Below are 19036 nucleotides of genomic sequence, written 5' to 3'. Positions count from 1 at the left end.
AAGGAAAACACTCTTCAAATACTCAGAACAAAGTTTCATCTTTATTTACATCTCATTACACACCATTTCTTTATTACACATAAACAGGTTTATTTGTGCAGTTCTTTCACTCTTGACAGAAATTGCACTTGTGTAATTTACATATAGTTGGCAACAATTCGATATCTACAATCATTGTTGTATAAAAAGAAAAAAAATAAACATCAGCACAAACATAGAAAAGTTATACATATTTGTTCAAACACACCCAGAAATTTACATTCAAGCATGACAATCAAGATCAAGTCAAATGAAATTAAAATTTTGTTGGTAACAGGATCAATGATTAATTAAATCATAGAAAAAGAATTTTCCCCACTTACTAACATTAGACTTGTATATGAATGGTCAGACTGGCACAGAATGATATGAATTATAAATAAAAATCGGAATCTTCCATTAAGTTTTAATAGGGTGTTTGTTGCTTTTCTTTTAAAAGCATAAACCATGACCCACCAGTCTGCTTTAATGCACTTGAACATTTTATATATATATATATATATATATATGTTTTCAAATGATCACTAATGTTTTAAAAGTTTTTTGGAAGAGAAGATGTAGAATGCAGATATTGATCAAGACACTGATGCCTAAATATACACTAGATGTTTTAATTAGTTTCCTGAATTGTAAATAACATGTCAACTACATGAATAAAGTTTTGACAACACTGTTTTTTCTGATCATTTTGGGATGCCTGAGAGCCGGTGAGCAAAATCAATGTTTCACTGGATGGATGTTAAAACAAAAATAAATATATATATTTTTAAAATTAACAAAACGGACAACTTTTTCAAGAGTGCACATTAAGACAAAAGAATCCAGACACACTGACTAAACACTATGATGTCCGTGTGAAGCTATTATTGTTTCACCATATCCCTGAATGTCAAAATAACAGAAGAGAAATGGGAAGGCAGTGAATGAGCATGTTTGTCTACTACGTATCTAATGTGCCACCTTGCTTAATGTAAATATCTACATTTGAGTTTGGACGGGTAACTTGGCAAAATGCGAAATATTTGGGCCACTGTGTTGGCTATATGACTGCAAATAACAAGAAACACAGCAGTGTGTTTTTAATCAACTTAAACTCAAAGCCAATGAGCTGACCAGATTCTCAGATGAATTGATTCCTGACTTTGATCCGGCCCACAGAAAAAAGGGGAGCAAAATTCCATTTACTCTACAAAATCATCATCCTCACAACAGCAGCGACCATGCAACCTCTAATCTAACAAGGCACAGTGTTTCATAATCCTGTTGAGATGGATTCTAGCTGTTCGGTTTCCTTTTTAAAGGGTAGAGGACCGGTATCATAAAGATGCAGATAACGAAGCAGGCTGGTTGAGAGCAGTGGTTAGTTGCATACACTACGGTGCAAAACGCTCGCCCGATTTCGACAGGGCATTAAAGTGCATCCCATGGTGGTTCTCAGGTTTCAATAGATTGGACAATACTGCTGCTGGCCATTGAGTGCCCTCTACCGGCCCTGCAGGCAGTGTGGACATACTCAGGGAGAGGAGACGGAGCAGTAAGGTCTCAAAGTTTGTTGGTGTAAAGCGTATCCTCGTCACTTTCACTCTCATCTTGAAATTCGTGGCTCAGGAGAGACTTTTTGGAGCCCATAGACATGAGGCGGATCTCGTCATCATAGTCGTCCCGGTGCTGTCGTAGCCGATGGAATCCGTCTTTTTGTCTGTTTGACTTGGCTGAGCAGACGCACCAGATGATGCAGGCTGTCACAACCAAGGCCGTCATTGCAGCAGCTAGGGATTGAATAATGAAAAAGATCAGCCATTGACTATTTGCATATTAATGTAGCATTTAACAAAATGGTTGGTTAGAACTGCAAACACAATCAATATAGAGTACTTAAGAGATTTGATCTGCCTACCTGCGCTGGCCACAACTAATTCTCTTGGAAGGCCAAATATATCGTTCTCCATGTCAAATTCAATGATAATGGAACTTGCTGCTTCAAACCGTGACACAGACACCTGAAAAGAGGAACAGTGAAATATGATAATAAAAATAAAAGTAAAAAACGCATAGATCTCACATTTTTTTATAAAAATCAAAAATAACATTTAAAATATGTTAGACAATTAAATTATCTTTCAAATAAACTATATTCATTATTATACTGTATTATATATTATACAGTTTGATTAAAGTCAATATTCTGTATATACAGTATATAGAAAAATTAAGAATAAATGGACAGTATATTATCTTCATTATTATACTGCATTGTATATTATTGTACAGTTTGATTAAACAAAATATTCTGCATTAAAATAAACCAAACCAAAACAAAAACAAACCTAACAAAAAACAAACAAACAAAAATCAGACCAAACCAAAAACAAACAAAAAAACAAACTTAAAGAAACTAAAATAACAAAAACAAACAAACAACCAAACCAAAAACAAAACAACAAAACTCACCTTCTGGGACTGTTGCTGGTAGCCGTCAGCCACCGCTTCTATGTTGTGTAAACCAGGGGCCAGAAGGGCGTGAAAATATCCTCCCTCACTGGTGAAGACTCGAACACCACCATTTAATACTATTATAGCGCCCACGATGGGCTTACCGTTTTTATCCTTGACCACTCCACGAACCCCTTTGTGCACCTAGAACAGAGGAACCAGCTTCAGCAAAGGAAGAGATGAGATGCAGTGGAGTGTGACAAACAGAAAGGCAGAGACGAGGACAACAGACTGACCTCAACCAGCATGCTCAGAAGAGACTTCCTGTTCTCAGCCCACAGCGTGGGCAGCATTTCAGCCTGTGGGAACAGGCAGCAGCTGGTGTAGACAGTGATCTCGGGACAGTGACCAAAGTCCACACTGAAGTCCTAAAACATGGAGAGGAAGCAATCAGAGAGAAATTAAAATCAGAAATTATTAGGAGGAATTAAGATTTTAGAAATTGTGAATTAGTTGGTCAACTATGCCAAAATGGCCAAAAATGGGCTTCAGGTCTGTTCTGCACTGTACTGCAGAGAGCAGTTTAAAAAAACATGCTAAATGCACAAAAAAAAAAAACAATTAGAATAGCAAAACGCTTCCCATATGTTTTAATGTTTTGATATCCAAAGCTGTGTTTCTAAATCAAATTTTGTGGTATTTTTTGCAAAAATTCATCTGTCACTTGGTAGAAGCTAGCTAAATTAGTCAGAAACCAACACGGTCAGATTTCAAGATATGTACTTATTTTTAAAATCTGAACAAAACTACACTACCCATCAATAGCGTGGGATTCTTAAAGATTGCAGCACAAATGTTTTCAACATTAATAATAAAAAAAAATTCTTGAGCTCCAAATTAGCATCTCAGAATGATTTCTGAAGGATCATATAACACTGAAGACTGGAGCAATGGCTGCTGAAAATGCAGCTGTGTCATCACAGAAATAAATTACATTTTACATATATTAAAATAGAAAACAGCTACTTTAAATTGTAATATTATTTCACAATATTACTGTTTTTACTGTATTTTTTAAACTAATAAATGCAGATTTATGTAAGAGACTTATTTTAAATTAACATTTAAAAAATCTTAACACGAAAAGTAGTGTATGCAAAATAGTTAGTATGTAATCTACCTTCATGCTGCCCATGTGACTGTGCCATTCTGCTGCTCGAAGCACACCATTAGGGATGGTGCCCACTGGAGGGAGACAGTGAGAAAGACAGAAATAATTTATAACATCAACCTAAAAATGGTTCCTCTACGAATAAATTGAACAGAGCAGAGGCAAAATGAACAGAGAATTTTCTTGTTACTGAAAAGATAAACTCTTGTTTTAAAAACTTGAAGTATGAATGGAAGAAATCAGCATACTCTGGCTGTTTGGACATCCAGTATCACCCGAATGCATTTTGGGATGGTGGTTGGCATACACAGTAGCCAAATATTTCAGCGTATCGGCATTTTCAACTGAAATTGAGAAACAAGGAACAAAACAAAAACAAATCAGGACACAGATACAATAAATGTGTCATTTCCTAAAGCACAGGTTGAATCAAAACATACCAGATTGCACTGGTTTGTCATATGGGTAGGTGACCAAAACAGAGCCTCCATCCAGAGCCACAGAGAGAGTGAAGCCTCTTTCCTGTATCAGATCCATAACGGCACGTGTCTCTGGCTGAGGTTCTGCAGCACGCTGAGATGCATTACCTACAGAACGACACGTACTGTAAATGGTCAGCCATCCTGTGTAGACACAGCAGTGGAATGCTGCCATTGACACACATGTTAGTGAAATGTGAGGTAAAATTTGAACTCAATCCCACCAAAGAAGTCATTGTCAAGGTCTTTGCCGTGCACATTGGTCTTGCCAGCAGCGGAGGTGCAGTTTTTCTCTTTCGCCAGCTCACGCCCATCTGGGTTGATGCTGGGCAGGATAACAATTCTGGTCTCATTGATGAGCTAAAGACAGGAGAGAGACACCATGTGAGAAACATTTTTGAGATTTTTGGCTGCATTTAAAGTAATTTCCTGTGGTAATCAAGGAAACCAATGCTGATGATATACATCAGAAATGATTTTGAGTCGTTTGTAAAAAAAAAAAAAAAAAAGAGAAAAAAAAAGGGAAATTTATTTAGAATTTTATGTTTTTTGTTCATGTTGTTGGAGCAGTTGCTGATATTTATATTACCAAAAAGTACAATAAAATTCTGATAGCTTGTCATGTAAATCAACGAGATATTTATTATACTACTTAAATGCATAAAAATGCCAGTTGTCACTTTATCTGTCAACAATATATCTTAAACTACAGAGCTTTGATTGTAAAAAGTTTTATCTTATTGTGGGGTCAAAACATACAATGCAATGCAATACAATGATTGAGAGATGAACAAAAAAATGCACCTCAAAAGTCTGATGGATCATATTTGATATTCACAATTAAACACAATGTATAGATAATAAATTGAACCTGAGTTGCTTTAGTCTATTAAGTGTTTATCTCAAAATATTACTAACAACACAAGTTATTTGTGGGTTTACTTTATAAAAAAATCAGCAAAGCTTTCTCAGCAAAAAGACACGTGTACCACGACCTGATTATACCGTAACCATCATGGGTGTCACTTTTGCACAAAAAAAATTAACTCACCCTTGTGATGGCTGCGTTCTTTCCGTAGTTAATACAGAGACTGGCAGCAAACTCCAGAAGCAGCTCTGTACCTACAGGGGCGTTACCATGAATACCTGCCACAAACCGGATCTTGGGCTCAGACGGTTCTTGGACTTTAGGGTTGTTGGAGATCTCCAGAGCCCAGATAGTTCTGAACTCCACACTCTGACCAAGACTTCATAGGGGAGAAAAATAAATATCATGTTACTGCAACATAATGTGCTGCTTAATAATTTTGTGGGAACTATGACACATTTTTTTCAGGATTTTTGATGAAAGTTCAAAAGAGCACCACTTATTTGAAATCTTTTTTTTTTTTGTAACAATATAAAAGCCTTTACTTCACTTTTGATCGATTTAATACATCCTTGCTAAATAAACATACTAATCTGAACAGTACTGCATTTCCTTCTCTAGTAATTTAAACTTGGTTCAGCACAAGCTATAATTTCCAAAAATAACTTCTGGGAATAAGCTACAGCGAGACAAATAATACCGTTCACACAGTAACTTCATTGTGTACTGAATGCAGAGGTATTAATCTCTGTCATTCCGAAAGATCCTATGCCCTCCGGGGTTTACGGGCACAGAAACTCAGGATTCGGTTCAGGCTTGTCTGCGGAGACCAGATAATTTGACTCATACTTTTGTTCATTTCAACAGTGTTATCTGAGGGAAAGGCATTGCACACGTGTGTGAATAACAGCTCTCCAGAGAACTTCTGTGTTTAAAGTCCCTCATGATCAGTTTGCATACACTGAATCTAATTTGTCTGAGTGAGTGCTGTACCTTTGGAGTGAGGTAATCTCTGGGAAGTTCAGGGTGAGGCCACGCAGGAACTCGGAAACCTCACCGTAGCGTCGATAGCGGAAACTGCTCTGGGTGGGAGTGTCCTTGATCAGCTTGTCCAGACCAGATTCTCCTGACAGCTGCTTGATGAGGCTCTGGAACTCCTTCACACTGGGATCCAGAACTGGGGTGGTGTCTTCTGTCGTCTGCCCATTAATGTAACTGTGAATCCGGTTCAATGTGAAATTAACAATCTCCACTCCTTCCTTAGAGACGTTGACAAAGGTGCTAACTGAGGAGTAGCTGAAAAGATGGAAGAGAAAGTGTGAGTAATTTACACACACACATATACATTATATATATATATATTAGTGCTGTCAAACGATTAATCACGACTAATCGCATCCAAAATAAAAGTTTTTGTTTACATAATATACAGTATGTGTACTGTGTATATGTATTGTGTATATATAAATACAAACACATGCATGTATATATTTAAGAAAAATATGTTATGTTTATATATTAAATAAATGTATGTATAATGTAAAATATAAGAATATAAATATATAAATGTATATACACACATGTAAATATTTTTACAATATATACTCTGTGTGATTTTATTTATATATACACAATAAATATACACAGTACACATACATATATTATGTAAACAAAAACTAATTTTGGATGCGATTAATCACAATTAATCAGTTGACAGCACTAATATATATATTGATATTCTGGTCATGTTTTTTTTCCAAGAACATTTTACCAATTCCAAACCACATCAATCTTAGTAACTACTATCAATTTTGTATTTAATCATTTATAAGTGATATATAATTGCCCATGAAGGCTGAAAGTTAAAAACTCCTTATTTCAGGTGTGCAGAATTATTAGGCAGATTTTCCTTTACAGATAAAATGAGCCAAAAAAGAGATTGAACTCAAGAATAAAAGTTAAAAATTATTAAATGCCCATGAGAAGGATGCAATACTAATGCAATAATAGAATTAGCAAAGTTAAGGCATGACCATTGGGCAGCGAAATGCTCATTGGGTCAGCAAGGTCAGAAAAAACAGGTGGAGAGGAAAAGACACATGTTAACTGCAAAAGAATTAAGAATTAAGGTGAACAATTAGGAGAGAAGCCATCAGGAACCATTTAGTCTCCAGCACCATCATTTTCCAGAACTGCAACCTTCCTGGAGTCTCCAGAATTACAAGGTGTCAGGTTCTCAGAGACTTTGCTTGGGTAAAAAATTCTTTAAAATGGCCCTCACTTAAGAATAACTTGCTGAAGTGTTGTGAAATACATGAAGGCTGATTTTGTATAGGCTTTATGGACAGATAAGTTGAGAGTGACTCTTAAAGGACCAGCATCGCATCCTCTTGTACCACTGTTTGAAGAATTTATCTTCCAGAATCTGGCAGTAAGTTTTGGGAGCTCATTTTAGTTTATCTCCTATCCTGAAAAGTCTGTCTTGCAGGATTGATTAAAAATGAGCTCCTAAAACTTACTGCCAGATTCTGGAAGATAAATTCAATTATTTATATCACTTATAAATGGTTAAATACAAAATTGATAGTAGTTACTAAGATTGATGTGGTTTGGAATTGGTAAAATGTTCTTGGAAAAAAAAATATGACCAGAATTTCAACTTGCCTAATAATTCTGCACATAGTACACACACACACACACACACACACACACACACACACAGTATATGTGTGTGTGTGTAATTTATTATAGAAATGTATGCATTTATAAGACTCTTTTCTGTGTGTATGTATATAATGCATACATATTTATATAATAAACTGTAAAATAAAATGTTAAAAAAGACAATACAATGATTATTCAAATTACCTGTATCTAAAATATATAACAAAAATATAAAATTCATGGTCCTGAATTATTCTTTAGGGTTGTTAAAATAAAAGTAAATAAATGAATACATAAATACAATTAAGAATATATACACATACATACATACATATATATATATATACACTGTATAAGAATATATATAATACAGTCATATATAAAAGGTGTACATATTTATATTATAAACTGTAAAATAAGATGCAAAAAAATAAATAAATAAATACAATGCTTGTTTATTTAAATTAACTTTATACCAACATATCCCTAAACCAAAGTTGACTACAACTCATTTAATGGCCTCTGTGAGCTTCCATATGTTTGGAAAATTCATATTTTTGAAAATTAGTTTGGTGCCACTGTTAGTACAGAAAATTCACAAAAATACCCTTGGGCAGAAGCAGTCAGATGGTATTTTCCTGGGACGAGTAAGCGCCAGTAGTCCCCTGCAACGCTGGATGTGATGGGGTGATTAATCGTGTCCACAGTAATCGTAGCATTGGGGATGCCAGATCCATCTTTGCTGTCGATTACCACTCCTTTTACTCCCTGGTGTACCTGAATGCCCAAAAAACATATTGTATACAATATGTAGCAGGATAGAGGTTTAAAAAAAAAAAAAAAAAAAAAAAAAACTAAAGCAGCAGCCAGACAGTCTTACCTGATGGATGAACTGTAGAAGTGATCTGCGGTTTTGTTCCCAGTACTTCGGTAGATCTGCTGCTGGTGGGTATTTGTAACAGCCCAGTTCAATGGTCACCTCAAAGCAGTTAGTGTTGATGTAGTTCCAGTCCTGCATCCCTCCTGAAGGAAAAGCACATAATGCACTTATATTTACTTCTTATTATAGTACTTTTACATTTTATACACCTTTTTTTTCAGGATATTATTTTGTGATGACAATATTAACAAAAGAAACTAAGCAGTTTGCCGTTGTCTGTAAATCCAAAGTTTCCTTTTCTAATTATTCATAATTTTTTTCCACAAACTTGGGGCTTACCGTGGACATTGTACCATTCAGCACCATTGGTGATGCCATCTTTAAAATATTCTTGGTACAAATCCATTCCCTTACAGGAGTGACCGTCATACATTTGAGAGTTTTCCTGAAAAAACCAAACACAAAAAACAGAATGCTTTACTGGTTATTGATTTAGCTTTTAATGATTAAATATACTACTTTACATCATTTGTTACTACAGAAAACAGAAAGCCAGATATTCACCTGTGAGTAAGCCAGAGCCACCATCCTGAATACATCATCATCTGAGGACTTGCTGTATCTGCTAACATCGTCCGGACTGTCGTCAAATGGATAATTCACCACCAAAGAGCCTGATAGAGATAGAGAGGTTATCTGTCTGTGTTTAGCATGCTCCCAATCAAACAGAACCTTTATAGATTAGGATGTACCTCCATGAAGGTTGGCAGACAACACAAACGGGTAGCTTTTGGCCCAGTTCATAAGAGCAAGGGTCTCTGGCTGTCTGGGATCCGTGATAAAGTTGAACCGGTCAGGAAAGTTACGGTTCAGGTCATAGTTGTTACTGTTGTTACGTCCCTGGACACTACTGATATCACCTGCACAAAAGACACTGTTTTCCTTACATTATATTCTCACAATTATAATGCTGATCCCACACAGACAGATAAATAAGCAAGTAAGTAATTAAATAATGTATTATTATTATTATTATTATCATCATCAATGTACTTGTAGTTATAATGTTGGTCCCACAAAGACAAAACATTAAATAATATTAATGATGATGATAATAATAATCTTATAATAAGTGTTACTATTAATATTGATCATTATAATTAATAATACTGTTTAATAATATTGTTATATTATTACTGATAACTAATTATTACAGATTACTACTACTACTAATAATAACACATGGAATTTCACTCTTGTAGCTTTAATGCAACACAGACAGAAACATTTATTATTATTGTTTTTATTATTATTAATTAACTAACTCTAGCACTCTCTATTCTAATTTTATTTTATCTATCGGTCTTCTTTTTATTAAAAAAAAAAAAAAAAAAAAAACACACATTTGACCCTCTATCAATTGCATATTTATTCTCTAACTGCTAGCTTTTCTTGTAAAACTAACACTAGCTTATATAATACAGTATATCTTCCAAACATTTAATACAATTTGAGGCTGGCTATATCTGACATACATGTGATATAATATTAGATAAAAGTAGTTCATCATAATATATTAAATGTGTATAATGAACTGTTTTTTCAGAGTTGGCGAGGCCTTACCCTCCTGGGACACTTCATATCCATCCGGGTTCATTGAAGGCATAATGTGGATTCGTGTGGAGTTGATGAGCTGGGTGATCTCAGGGTCAGTGCCATAGTTGCGACAAAGGTACTCGATAAGGTTGAGGAGCAGTTCCCGGCCAACCACCTCATTGCCGTGCATGTTACCAATATACTTAAACTCCGGTTCACCTGGTGAGGAACGACGGGATTAGTTCACTTTAAAAGTTGTTTGACTTTTAAAGATGTAGGATCTTTACACATGGTGGGAAGTACCAATCTCGTGGACACCAGGATTGTTGGAGATCTCCATGACCCACAGGGAACGTTCCTGCACAGATTTGCCAATGGAATAAAGCCGTGTGATGGAGCTGTACTCAGAACTGAACTTCTGCAGGAACAGCTCCATGTCGTTGTAGTGGTGATGGCGGAAGTCCTGAGGCTGGACTGTAACCCTGGAGTCCTTCTCTTCATTTGCTGCTTCATTGACACCAGTGCTGCTGCCACTGTCTGTGCTGCCGCTGTTCAAAGAGGTTTCAGTGGGGGACTCTGGGATTGAGGCGGTGGTTAGACTCTCATCATTCTTAGCTTCAAGGGTGATGTTCAGAACAGCTGCTTTTCCCTCAGTCACCTCCACTCCAGCCACAGACATGGGAATGTAGCTGCATGAATGCAAAAATCGACATGAAACACACAGAAGGAAAACTTAAATGTGAAACATATGTCTCAGAGCATGTAGTATGGGTATTGGCTGAGCATTGATACAGATTTTCTCATCTGATTCCGATTCACAAGCACTTGATTCAATTCTTTTGGGTACATTTCAGTTATAATGTCCACTTTGCTTACACATAAAAGACATTCTCTTTCAGGTTGCACTGAATGTTTTTGATTCACAAAAAAAAAAGAATCATTAGGGTAATTTCTTTGCGAATCTGACTACTTTTGACATGGCATATGTTTTTCATTCACTAAAAAGAACTGGTTCATAAGAGTAATTTGTTCATGATTAGACTAGACTGGTCACACTGTATGTTTTGGATTCACTAAAAAAAGAATCAGCTCTTCAGAGTGTTTTTTGTGAAACTGACCACTTGGCCATGCTACACGTTTTTGATTCACTAAAAAGAACTGGTTCATTAGAGTCATTTGTTCATCAATCTAATTACACTAGTCATGCTGTATGTTTTTTGATACACTAAAAAAAGAAAGAAATCAGCTCACAGAAGTCATTTATTTGCGAATCTGACTACATTCGTCATGCTGTATGTTTTTGATTTACTAAAACAAATAATTGGTTCATAAGAGTCATTTGTTTGTGAATCTGGCAGCATTGGTCATGTTGTATGTTTATGATTCACTAAAAAAGAATCAGCTCTTAAGAGTCATTTGATTGTCAATGTGATTACATGCGTCACACTGTACGTTTTTGAATTACTAAAAAAAATAAAATAAAAAGGAAAAAGCTCATAAGAGTCACGTGCTTGTGAGAATCAGTACATTGGACATGTTCGTAATTCACTAAAAAGAACTGGTTCATAAGAGTAATTTGTTTCTGCACTGGACTATACTGGTTGAGATATAATTACATAACATTATTATTATTATTATTATTATATATAACGGGTAGTGCTGTACAAATACATTTTCACACAGCCACTTAAAAATGGCTGTAAAAGAATCAGGAACACAATTAATTGGAAATTCAATATTTTTACCAAGCCCTAACCATATGATGAACGAAAACCAAAGGATTGTCCTCAGAATATAGGATCTGCACATACAGTTTCCCTCATAAATATGTACCATACGTACCCCGGGGCTAAAACTGTGATGTTGTAGGTGCCGGGCAGCAGCAGGCGATAGTAGTCACCAAAACGTGAGGTGCTCACATTGTGGTTAATGCCCGCAACCATTATCACAGCATCTGCGAGAGGGGCATCATTCCTGGCTGCTCTGACAAAGCCACGCACTCCGATATGAATCTGAACACACACACACACACAACAACAACAACAACGTGGAAACTCTGAAAACCAAATCGCTCTGACATTCTTCTAGGGCTCATTAAAAACTCTTCATGCATGTCATTGCTTGCACATCAAGTTCTACTACCTTCTCAATGTAGGCCAGCAGGGCCTCCCGATTGTTGTCCCATTCTGTTTTGAGTTGAGTTGAGGGTGGGTACTTGCAGCAGCTGAGCTCCACAGTGATTTCCAAACAGCCCCCCTTCAGGTAATTGAAATCCTGCATACCTCCTGCATGGAAAGTAAGGACAAACTGTGTACCAAAGGCATGGGATGAATTGACATAGTGGGGTTGTCGCGGCTTAAACTGTAAGCGTCTGCAAACACGAGGAACATCTTAATACAAAGAGTCTTTCAAAAGGTGTGAGTTCAAGAATGTTTGACCAGTTGCTTATGTTACGACAATGTAATAAATGTGGGGTTAGGAAACTGTCCATACAAGCTAACCTAGATTTAGATCTTTAAAAAAACTCTAACCCATTTATTGATTTCAGAGTACAAAGAGCTGACAGATATGGGTTGGGACATGCATTGGTCATATCTGTCCAAGAACACGCTGTAATCCAACTTTTAATGCTGCTCTCAGATGCCAAGCCTGTGTGTGCTGAAACCCATAAAACACTTTCAGGATCCCTTCAAACAAAACATCTTTAGCAATATATACTTTAGCTACAAAAAAAAAAAATAGTTGGGCTGGATAAAAAAAAAAAAAAAAAGGTAATTGCGACTTTTTCATCTCACAATTCTGACTTTTTAAAACACGCAATTGCGAGTTAAGTCAGAATTGTGAGATATAAACTTGCAATTCTGAGAACATCTCAGTCTTTTTTCCCCCTCGAAATTGAGACTTTATTACTCGCAATTCTGAGAAAAAAAAAAAAAAGTCAGAATTACGAGATATAAACTTGCAATTGCGAGAAAAAAAAAGTCAGAATTGTGAGTTTATATCTCGCAATTCTGACTTTATAACTCGCAATTGTGAGTTCATATCTCATAATTCTGTGAAAAAAAAGTCAGAATTGTGAGATAAAAAAAGTCGCAATAACCTTTTTTAATTTTTTTATTAAGTGGCACAAACAGGCTTCCATAATTCAAAGGTTTAGGGCTGGTAAAATTTTTTGAAAGATATTATACTCTTATGCTCACTGAGGCTGCATTTATTTCATCAAAAATACTGTGTTTGACATAAATAAAAATACATTATTTTGTTTTTGAAATGCAAATCTTTTGTAACATTTCAAATGTTTTACTGTCACTTTTGATCATTTTAATGCATCCTTGCTGAATAAAAGTATTAATTTCTTTTAAAAAAAAAGTAATCTTTCTGACCACAAACTTTTGAATGGTAGTGTACATTAGGTCTTAATGTAACCTTATAACCATTTAATGCAGATTCATTTACCAAACCATCAAAATTTAATCAAATTAGCTGAACGCCAGACCAACTTATGCACAGTTATGTGTTGGTTCTTAATCACTTGAAAAGATCTTGATTGCGAAAGACGTGGACTTCTGCTCAAAATTGACTTTCACAGCTGGTCAATAGAGATGCAGTAACAAGAAGACAAAAGGCTGAGTTCATGCAAGGTAATTTTAAAGTAAAAAGCCCATCCACTTGGCAATCATGCAACGCTCTGAGCACCATTTAGAGGACAGACCAAAATGTCCCAAATTGCTTTCAAAGCTAATCTTTCAATAAAATAATGGCAAATAAAAACAGTTTCTTTAGCTTAATCATCTTAAAACTGTATTCTAATATTAGTTGGCCCTGCTACTTCATACGGTCTAGATCAGAAAGACCTTCGCTAACAAGGCAATTGACTGTTGTAACTGAAAGCTTGTGAGGTCAGATGTCTCTGCCCCATGTTTCCCGTCTCGCCATAATATGTGACACTGTATGCTACCAGTCTAGCATGTGTTTAAAGAAGGTGTCAGAAGGCCAGTTCCTCTGTTTGTCAGCACATCCTTAATAACATTTATTCTGACTTTCTCAACAGTTACACAGAAAACAAACAAATGTGGGGGCATCGTAATTAGTCCCAGAAGAAACATCCTGTTTTATCACATGATCTTTGTATGTGATTATAGAAAAGAAAAGGATAATGTTAAACTTTCTTATTAAAATTTGTTGTAATAAACTGACAGAACTATCCTTCGATCTGGGCTACTGACCTGCCAAAACAGACTGTAGAAAGCAAATTAATGTTGCCAGGGACCTATGCTTGAAGTCTCTTATATTCCCAGGTTTAACCCTGGGAACATAAGAATGACTCCCTAAATAGATCTGGAATTGTCATGAAATTATTGAATATTAACTTTAAACATGCAACTGGTGGTCTGTAGATGTCAAACTGTTTTGGATACAGTCTCAGAGATTAGATTCAGGTCACTGAACAGGCTTTGAGGCTGGCAACCTGTTTGAATTGTACAATACCAGTTACTAAACAGAGAAAACAATACAAAAAGAAGGAAACTTTACAAGGAAGAAACTTGCTCTATGCTCACATAACTCTTATGTAGTTTTGTCATTGTTAATTAAAACTAAAACTATTAAAACTGTTTTTGTTCATTGAAACAAAGCTGAAATAAAATAAAAATATTTAATAATCATTTTAAATAATTTTATAATATTAGAAGAAACTTTACAATTTAAAATTAAACTAAATATTATATTAAATTTGAAACGTGCAAAATAAAAACTGAATTGGGTTGAATCACTAAAACTGAAAAAAAAAAAAATAATACATTTATATAAATAAAAAATTACAAAAGACCAATAAAATACTACAAATTTAAATCTAAATTAAAATGAATAATAGTATATATATGAATATATACTATAATCAATACTAAAATACTGTCAAAGATACCAGTTAAACGTTATAAGGCCAACACGCATATCATAAAACAAACAACTAAAGATCAGGTGACATTTGCATGGGAATTATGCGCTGAATGGAATTCCACACATAAAAGGGCGTCATATTTATATTGGGATTGATTATGTCATAATTTCTGGCAGTTTTGAAGGTCACCGCCACCACATGGTGACTTTCGGTCCTTGGAGCATCAGTGCTCAATATTCAGGAGAGATTATGCGTTCACACAAGAGGTTCTCCTTTTGTTCAATCATCAACAAACAACATGCCACAACTTCACAAAAGCTGAGAAAATCAGACCCAAATGCAAGAAGTGTGATTTATTCACCATGAGACTTGTTGAGCAAGTCATATGGTACATCATGAATCTAACCTGCAAGCTTCAAGGCACATTATGGATCAGATTTCTGCTGTTTGATTGTGATGGTTGAGAATATGGACTTCAGAGACTGAGGTTACAAACTGCTAAGGAAAGTAATCAGAGAACACCAGAACAGTAAGCTTACAGTCCAGGTGTTGGATTACTTGAAAGACTATTGTCTTTCTAACTAGTACTGTTTGAGAACATAATGAAAATTCCCAAAAAACCAAAGCAATCTCATTTCCGGCATTCTTCAGTTTGAAATTTTCTTAAACTACAATGTGGCTACTATTAATATCAATATTTGCTGTACCTGACTAAATGGTGTTTGTTTACACAACTCATGATCATCCCTCCCAATAGGAAATCTGTGTAGGAATGTCCTGAGTAAAGGAGGATGTGGGCGGAGCCAAAAAGACGGTTCCACTGAACTGATCGCACTCTATGAGAAACGACCCCCTGCTTGTGCTTTCCAAGGAGCAGGAAACAGAAAACAAATCATTCAAACCAGCCATTTTTCAAAACCACTGAAGTGAAGTTAATCACTCATAAAGCTCATACAACAAGCACATCTTCATCTCTATGGAAACAAAGAGTTTTAAGCCCTTATGAAAATTTGCATAATTGCTGGAAACTCAGTGGGTGAAATTCGGATAAACAGAACAGAGGAAGAGGGGGAGTTTTAAAGCAAGGTTGAGGGATAAAATGTTGCCAACGAACCTGCCACATCATACCACTTTGCTCCATTTGTGATGCCATTCTTGAAGGTCTCATTTATGTTTTCCTCACACTTCGGCTCCCCGGTTTTCATAACTGGGTTATTCTCTGCGTAAACTCGCGCCAAGTATCTGAAGAGAGCATCATCGGGGGATCTGCTATAGGTGCCCTCGCTTTCATGGGCCGCTGAGTCATCAAAAGGATAACTGGCCACCACGGTCCCACCATGCAGATTCCCAGAGAGCACAAATCTGGAACAGAAAATCAGAAATGTTATAGTTAACCTATCTACTTCACATAGGTTTGATTAGGATTTTATTAGATATTGCACTTACAGAGATAATAATAAGATCAAAAGAACAACCCTAACCCTTAAAATGTACTTATGGTAGAGCTGAATTACAAAAAAAGAATAAAAATAAAATAAAAAATAATTAAAATATTTATTGTTATTTAGAAAAATGAAATGTTGCAGAGCTGGATTAGAAAAATGTATAAAAAATTTCATAATTTCCATGATTTTCAGGTGTTTGTGATATTTACTTTATTATATTATATATTTACTAGATTAGATTATTATATGGATTATTTATTTGTTTGCTTGCATTTTGTGTAATCTCTATGATTTTTTTTTTCATTCTAATTCCGTAATAATAATAGTAATAATCATCAACATAAACAGTTACGATTGTTATTGTTACAGTAAAACTTTACAATATAGTTTCATTTTTTTTAACATTAGTTAACATTAACGAACAGTGAAAAATACTTTTACATAATTTATGACTACATTAATTTGTTTCCAATCAAAAGTTGTATTTGTAAATATGAACTAACAAAGAATAGTTGTATTTTTATTACTAAAGTTAACAAATGTTTTAGTAATGTATCAGTTCTTGCACGTTTTGTATGGAAGCCCGTTTCCACCACTGAATAAAAAATAAATAAATAAAAAAAAGGGTAAAATAGCAGATATAAACTCACAATTCTGACTTTTTTTCTCAGAATTACTAGTTTACAGCTCAGAATTATGACTTTATAACTTGCAATTGCGAGTTTATATCACGCAGTTCTGAGAAAAAAAGTCAGAATTGTGAGATAAAAAGTCACAATAACCTTTTTTTTTTTCAGAAACGGGCTTCCATAGTTTTGTCATTATGATTATTAGGGAAAAAAGAATATTGTAGATATCATTTATAAAAATGTATATTGATAAAGATAAAAAAAATAAAAATAAAAACAAAAACATCTATATTTCCATGACTTTTACAGGCAAAATTCCCATATTCTTGCAACCTCTGTGCTTTGGAACATGGTGGCAGGTTCCTAGCTGGTAAAACACGGTCAATAGCTGGAGTTTCTGGAAGGGCTGTCACAAAGTTAGGTTCGGTTTATGAATGCTCTTACTTGTTCTCCAGGATCCACCTCATGACAGCGGCGACTTCAGGCATTTCTTCTGCATTCACCTGTATCTCTTCAAACTGGTCTGGGAAACTTCTATTGAGGTCGACGTTTTTAGCATTATTCCGACCCTCATCTTTGCCCATACAATCCCCCTCCTTAGACTTCTCAAAACCATCGGGGTTCATGCTCGGCATGATATATATATCAGTGCTGTCGACCAGCTCTGTGACCCGCGGATCCTCTCCGTAGTTCTCCAGCAGATACTCCAGCAGGTAGATCAGAACCTGCCGGGACACGGTCTCGTCTCCGTGCATGTTGCCCACGTACTTGAATTTGGGTTTCCCCGGTCCATCAGCAGTGGGGTCTCTGGTGATTCTCATCACCCAAAGCTCCCTGTTTTCAACGGATCTGCCGATGCTGGTCAGATTTGCGATGTTTGCGTAATTCTGAGCGAGACTTTTGAGAAGGTCAGTAAGTTGGTCGTAATTGTAGTATTTGCTGTAAGTCTCTGGCTCCAGCTCGTCTAGAGGAACTGAGTTGATGGAGCTGATAAACACAACGAGCAGCGATAAAACCAAGAGCGAGAGTTTATGCGTTGAACACAGATTGTTTCCCCTCTGTCCCGACATGTTTCCGAAGGCACCTTGACGTACACATGAAATCCTAAAATTTGTCCGCCTGGAGTCAGGTCCTTTCTTTAGCCTGAGACGTCGGGGTATTTTTAGTAGGAACTTCCTGCTAACGCTTTAACAAAGGGTGGAGTTTCTATGACAGCCGGAATTGTTTCAAAATAAAAGTCACGACTACAAATTTCTGTCATTCTGCTGTAATGAGCCCGTACTGGGGTCTGTATTTTAACCACTGCAGGTGAAACGAGTTGCTGTGTTTTGGAAAATGGTATTTGGTTTTATTGATGAAGGTCTATCATGTGAAACTAATTACCAGCTTGATATGATTGTGAAGTTATGACTGGAAATTAAGGGCAATAACTGAATAACAGATTTTGTGCATGGGCCCATTTAGATGTCCACTTTTAATTAATAATAACACGTTTGAAAAAGAGCAGCTTTGTCATCATTATAGCAGAAGTAAATAGAAATAGACTGGCGACCAGTGTGTTGGGTAATAGATTTCTTCTGGTTCATCTACTGTAATGACAAAGTTTTGTTTTCGGCACTAGGATGGTTCATAGATTTAAACAAGTAACTAAAATAATTATAATTCAAATACAAATAAATTCAAATATTCTCAGGCACCCTCTTTATAATCAATGAATTTAATATTTTTAACCATTAAATTAACATGACATTTCCAGCCATTTCTTAAAGACCCAGTATGATTTAACTTTTTTTTAATAACCCATTAAAATATTTTACAGCCTGGCTACCTAGAAAAATGTATATTCATTATAAAAATGTGCATTGTGTTTTAACATTTTACTAAATTACATGCCTTTTCCAGATCTAGAAATCATGTTTAATATCCACGTAT

At 35.5% G+C, this 19036-nt stretch overlaps 1 protein-coding gene across 1 annotated transcript; it reads right to left on the bottom strand.

Annotated features, from left to right (window-relative positions):
• Positions 1–18318, bottom strand: cpda (carboxypeptidase D, a). The gene is made up of 21 exons (XM_058744991.1): positions 17549–18318; positions 16145–16392; positions 12273–12415; positions 11973–12142; positions 10434–10819; positions 10158–10349; positions 9287–9454; positions 9099–9208; positions 8874–8979; positions 8535–8677; positions 8262–8431; positions 5984–6286; positions 5174–5369; positions 4347–4482; positions 4084–4230; positions 3892–3987; positions 3653–3717; positions 2769–2900; positions 2491–2676; positions 1937–2039; positions 1–1808 (listed from the first exon to the last, which is right to left on the bottom strand). Exons 1-21 carry the CDS (start codon positions 18172–18174, stop codon positions 1582–1584), a joined length of 4053 nt encoding a protein of 1350 aa, XP_058600974.1. The 5' UTR covers positions 18175–18318; the 3' UTR covers positions 1–1581.
• Positions 18319–19036: the final 718 nt, after the last annotated feature.

This window comes from Onychostoma macrolepis, chromosome 15 (assembly GCF_012432095.1).
Source record: "Onychostoma macrolepis isolate SWU-2019 chromosome 15, ASM1243209v1, whole genome shotgun sequence".
Taxonomy (NCBI): Eukaryota; Metazoa; Chordata; class Actinopteri; order Cypriniformes; family Cyprinidae; genus Onychostoma; species Onychostoma macrolepis.
This window is presented reverse-complemented; position numbering and strand designations above follow the sequence as displayed.

What these genes read in the sequence shown, in the direction of transcription:
- cpda (XM_058744991.1), bottom strand. Translation starts at nt 18,174, where the DNA reads ATGTCGGGACAGAGGGGAAACAATCTGTGTTCAACGCATAAACTCTCG. An exon ending in TCCTGGTGTCCACGAGATTG is followed by an intron (nt 10,350 to 10,433) that starts GTACTTCCCACC and finishes GTTCCTCACCAG; the next exon opens with GTGAACCGGAGTTTAAGTAT. An exon ending in TGAATGGTACAATGTCCACG is followed by an intron (nt 8,678 to 8,873) that starts GTAAGCCCCAAG and finishes CTTTTCCTTCAG; the next exon opens with GAGGGATGCAGGACTGGAAC.